The 6,000-nt window shown below is 37.1% G+C and overlaps 1 protein-coding gene across 7 annotated transcripts in view; it reads left to right on the top strand.

The window, feature by feature from the left end:
• The first annotated feature begins 831 nt into the window (after positions 1-831).
• Positions 832-6,000, top strand: part of LOC139479553 (dmX-like protein 2) — a 110,326-nt gene continuing 105,157 nt past the window's right edge. For all 7 annotated transcript variants that reach the window (XM_071262434.1, XM_071262427.1, XM_071262398.1 and 4 more), the window contains exon 1: positions 832-1,004. In XM_071262434.1, coding sequence (XP_071118535.1) covers positions 918-1,004 — 87 coding nt within the window. In that variant the 5' untranslated portion in view covers positions 832-917. The remainder of the gene's footprint in view (positions 1,005-6,000) is intronic.

The raw sequence follows: 6,000 nt of genomic DNA, 5'->3' as shown, positions 1-6,000 counted from the left end.
CCCGGTTCGCCCCGATTATGTTTCTTGGTGTGTCAGCACCAAACCCGTGCCCGTGGGTCTCACCAAAGTGGTAAACGTCTGAGACCTGCCTCATATTGGGCTGAGACACCGTAATATGATTAGAATATTGTTCAAAGCGGCGTTAAACCCAACTCACATACGTCCTATATAACCATTCTCAGTCAATCAAACGCACTGATTATCATTTGGTGAAAACACGCGCGCGCGCAATTTAGATTCACCCGTATTGGCATACAATCGTGTCTCTTTTAGTGAGTGAAATAATATTCATGTTATGTCACGTCGTTATGTTAATAATCCAGTCCGTCTCGCAATTGAGTCTTGTACACTTGTATGGTTTAATGTGCGATCTTCATAAATACGAATGGCTGCTATAATCATTAAGCACTCTCGCATTCCCGTCGTTAGATTGATGCCAAATATAGATTTGATCTACTTGCCACTACGAAAAAAAATCCATCAGCGCATATTGAACAATCTTATAGTGTAACAGATGAGACGGAGAGAAGGTCAAATACAAAACGTTATATTCCAAAGGGTTTTATATAAAGCCAACTCTCATTCTGGTCTTACATCATTCATTCGCTGTGCATTTATGTCGTTACATTTGTATGACTATTCACAGAAAGAAATATGATATACACAAATATGTAAATATATTCACAAACAATTATAGATCTCAATGTATTTAATGAAGGAAATATCTGTTGCCAAAATAATATGAGAATGAATTTCTTGTGCCAACGCACAGATGAATAAATAACTGGTGGAAACAGTTGGAAGGAAGGTAGAACAAGTTGTGTCAAAATGGCGACGGACGAGACATTAGCGATCTCGTCATGTTTATGATGAATATGTCAAAACGATTTTCATATTTGTGGAAGGATCGGTAAAGAATGAACCGGCACCAGGTCCTTACAGGGGCCTGTAACTCCGGAGAACAGTGTTATGCAGTCGGAAGCGTAGAAGGAATACATTTTACGGTGGGTACATCTGTGAAAGCGAGCCGAATCGGCATCATTTGTGATCAATCTGGTTTCAATGAGGGGGCGTTTGGGGACATATACCGTTCTCTTGTTTTCTGTCATATGTCGCCCAGAATGTGGTGGTGTGTGCATAGGTGGTGTTTCAAGTAATCTTTTGAAAACGGATATCATTACCACCTAATTTGCTAAGCATACTGATTTCAAATTCCCCACATCTGAAGTCAATGTCACCTGTCACTGCAGATATTCGATCTACGGGAACAGCATATCTACACTATTATGAAGGCATAACGACAGTTCATTGACATATGACAGTGACAGTGTACTGTTGGTTTTGTTCTGTTATGCCCTTCCCCATCCTATTAAGGCTGTCTATTTGGTCCAAATGCACTGACATAACCTTTATGCTATGCTTACTGTAGGTTACACAATACAAAGCTGATTGTGATCGCTAGGCATGGATAAACCCTCTCTATCGGGAAAATGATGGGTAAACACATGATTCTTCATATATTAAAGAAATAAGATGATTTAATATATTGCCTAATGATACACAAATAATTAGCAGCTGAAGATTGTGATTATTTTGCAATGTTTAGACCCTACCTTAGTAAGATCCTTGAATATTTATTAGTAATTCAGTGATGTATGGCCAGACACATGTTCAGAAGTTGAGATAATGGAAATATTGCAAAATAAGCGATCCATGTATATCCAGAAATGATCAGCAAAATTAACTCTTGTTAGGAAGTACTAAACATGCTTAAAAAACAAATCATATAAGCTCCTTGTTCATATACAACTTTCGAAAAGATACACAACGGTGTCACATAACTAATTCACACATAAACAAAAGAAATCACCATGATGATGCATATATAATTCAGTCATTGCTTCATTTCTCCTTGAATATATGATCTTTGTATGCGCATAACCTGAATATATCATGAAATCCGTAGTACATGCACATAATGTCATGGAAAAGCATCTGTAGATTGAATTTGACTGAAAAAAGCATTTGAATGTGATACCAGAGATGATATGAAATATTATGAATAACTTAAGAGGTGTGCATGATCATGTGCTGTTTAACCAATGGCAATAACTTGTACAGTCAGTTGATGAGAAAGTCCTATTTCCACTCTTTTGATTCTCGGTCGTCGTGTTATAACATAAATAGACTCTAACCTTTTCCATGGACAGAAATAAAAGCATTTGCTAAAAGTTTCACAAAAATCAAAGTAAATGGTACAGTCAAATTTTTGCACATAATATTTAAAAATTAACACAGGAAAAATGGCGAGAACTACTGTAGTTGGTGGCCATTTAATGCTGTGAGTGTGAACTAATTTATGTCTGGCTCCATGTGGCACACTGCACTTGACTTCCAAGAATTTAAGGATGTCGCTGTATTTCCTTGTTTAAAGCAACTCTAGGTGATAAGGAAGGAGAAATTGTGGTATTGACAGCCTGAACTTGATTTTATGATGAGTAATGATGTACGTATACAGTGGAATCAGTCAAATTCGGACTCGGTTGAGACTGATAAAAAAGTCGGGTTTACGACAAGGTCATCCTGTCATGATGTCAATCACTTGATTGTCTGCTCCAGACTTGATTATTTACAGACCGCCGTCATACAGAGTGCAAAAGATGGACTGTAGATACAATGAAAAGCAAATATCTTTCATCTTTATTTGCATACACATACATTGTACATGAAATATTGACAAGGGCTGGGTTGGAGGTGAAGTACCAAAAAGTGGTTCACTTATCATGCTTCTGACAATCTGTGTTTAGCATTATTTATTGACATGCTCATGACACTGAGTTTATCTAATTAATCTGAGTTGCTCATTAAGAGGTGAGAAATTCTAATTAACTTACTAGACAATAAAGTGCAAAGATAGTTAAGGTATCATAAGGACTTGTAGAAATTTGTCATTTTAAGGGCTATGCTATATGTTATCATTTTTGGACTGCAGCACCGTTAGTTTCTACCGCTGTACATAATGAAGATTTCTTCATTTTATGAGGTTGTGGATTTACATAGTATGTACTCTGGCTTTTACGATTATTCCTTCATAAACACAAATAAATACTGAAGTCAATTTTTAAACGTTATATAATATATATGATCATGCAGGCATGTCAGAAATACAACTGTTATTTTATATTCCATATCTGATAAGATGAAAAGATTAATTGTATGCTGTGTGCATACAATGTGATGGTGTCTTCACATTCTTTTTCCCAATAATCAACTTCTTCTTCATTACTTTCAATTAATAATATTTATGGTTGAGTGACTTCTGATGTACCCTTGTGGAAACTCCAGGGCGGAATAGATAGGTCCTCTAGTCAGTGATCACCGTCAGCATGGTCGGTGTAGAATAATCTAATGGTGGATCTTCAGTGGTTCAAAAGAGTGCATCATTGCATGTGATAATTAATAATTCCTCTTTCTAATTCTGCAGAGGACATGGTGTCTCAGTCGTCTAAAATGCCACCATTATCTGTGCAGAGTTTCGGTTCATTAGTTGTGCCAGAAAATTATGTCTGTGGGTTTGAATCCCATTTTTCGGCCCAATAATTTCTAGGTTTGTCAGAACCATACCTGTGCTTTTACCAAGGTGGTATTCATCTATGACCTGCATCACTGCAGGCTTTCCTTCCACTTGAAGCTGATATATAGTGAAATAACTTAATACTAATGAAGATGGTGTTGAGCAAAGTTCACTCGCTCTAATTCAGAAAGTTGAATGTTTAATAATTGATATTAACATATAAGGAAACATATTGGTTAAGTAGGAGGGACAGATTCACCATTTCCAATCTCTGGGAAATAATCAACACTGTGCCATAAATAACACTTGAGTTAGTTCATTTTGCTGGTTTTTGAGAAAATGTACTAGTTGGAAGCAAATGAATGACCGTTATTGTCAGCAACGGGCTTGGCAATGAGTTAGTTTCTCTTCAAATATTTTATACTTGAATTTTGTAATCTATTTCATCTTGTATCATGGTTATGCACATATATATTTTGGCACACCAGCAACAATGTGAATAACAGTCAAGATTGTTACGGCGCTTCCTGTCGTCATTTTGAATAAGCAAATATTTGCAGAATTATACCACTTATGAATGAAAATGCAGTTGCCATGGATAACACTTAATCTGGGTAAATCAATTTTACCATGATTACGAAATATTGGACCCAAAATGCTATTTCTTTGCTTACTTTTAAAGGGCGTGTATTTTGAAAAAATCCCATTTGTTTCAGACCCTGATTTTCTATCATGTTTTTTCTCGGCCAGAATATTTCTTGCCAAGTATTCATGTTGTTGTAATAGGCAAATGTTCACAAGGATGCAAGTAGCCCGCTAGTCCAAGTCAGTTTCTCTAATGTTAAAGGTACATGTACCTCAATTGCTTGCCGGACATTCTGCATTTGGTGAAAAACAATGATTTGTTAAAAAAAACAATGTATTGTTCAGAAATTACTTTGCATGTTTTGATAGTGACTGAAAACATATCCAGTCTTTAAGAAAATTTCCAAGCTGTCACCAGAATGTTAAATAGTACATCCCTTATAATATTGGCAAACCTTCACTATTGCTCATATATCAACCACCAGTCTGCCTGGTCTAGACTTGATTATTTACAGGCTGTGTCTACCATTGTGACTAGAATGCTGCTGCTCACAGACCAACTGTGTCCAGTTCCAGTGCTTGTACCCTTTAACTTTTGAGTCAACTAGTCCAAATTTGGTCTTTGCATCATTTTCAGTACATTTTTATGCAAATTATCCTATAATCTCTCATGTCAGTTATTTTTGCTAATAGCCTTTTACTTCAGCATGTGGGGGCACGGGGGGAGCAGTCGTCTGAGGCACTGCAATTCGCTGTGCAGAGTTGTGTCCCTTGGCACACCAGAAACCTATGATTGTGGGTTCGAATCCCAGTTCGCCCCGATTATGTTTCCTGTGCTCATGGGTTTCACCAAAGTGGTAAACGTCTGAGAACTGCATCACTTAGGGCTTTCCTCCCACATTAAGCTGACACGCTGTGATATAACTGGAATAATGTTAAAAAGCGGTGTTCAACCCAACTCACTCTCTCACTTCAGCGCGTTCAGCACGTTCTGAGTCGATAACTGTGTTTTTATGAAAAATAAATACCTTATTACTTACCATTGACTGTACATTATAATTGATGACATTTGTATAGCAACAGAAGCGGTATTGACATAAGTCTTTACTTGTCTACCAGCTTCACACATTCTGTGCAATAAATATGTTTAAAACACTTAATGTTATTAGGTGGACAATTATTGGTACACATGCATTGTACTGGACACCTATCCGCCATGTTTGTTTGATGCTACTAATAATGCTGCACGTGACAGCATCACTTTTTGAAAATAAGGGCGATGAAGCTCAAAATAAGCAGAAAAAATGACCCTTTTGCGTATGTATGGTTAAATATGAGTAAACATTAAAATTGAATATCAAAAGGATGCATAAACATTTGGACACCAACATCGAAAACATACTTGAAATAGAAGTTCTATTATGGATAATGGCGTGTGACAACCTCAACAGTGACATCTATCAGAGTCACATTTCAGCAAACACGTTGCATTTTGTGTCTACTTTGGTAATTAAACATTGCATAATACTGACAGAAAGATCTAATTCTAGCTGTTGAGTTGGGGGCAAGCCCCCGAAACCCTCCTCTTATTTTAGCGAGGTGACAAAAATAGCATCTGAAAAACTTAGAAACCATTACTGCACATCTCTAACCAAAATGGTTGTAGGTGTACGGCATAGTGCATTCTCCACCAATTATTATATGAACTTTCTAGACCAAACAGAATGTGTAAGAGACATGGGCTTGAGAAAAGATGGTTACTGTACATGTCCCTTACCCTTTGGAAATGACATGCAGTCACCTGCCTGGTAACGCTGCAGGGGCCACGTTGGAGTGTGATT

Source organism: Haliotis cracherodii, unplaced genomic scaffold (genome assembly GCF_022045235.1).
Source record: "Haliotis cracherodii isolate W230 unplaced genomic scaffold, xgHalCrac1.p SCAF_1, whole genome shotgun sequence".
NCBI classification, from domain to species: Eukaryota; Metazoa; Mollusca; class Gastropoda; order Lepetellida; family Haliotidae; genus Haliotis; species Haliotis cracherodii.
Note: the sequence above shows the minus strand (reverse complement) of the source record. Positions and strands in the feature narration are given on the sequence as shown.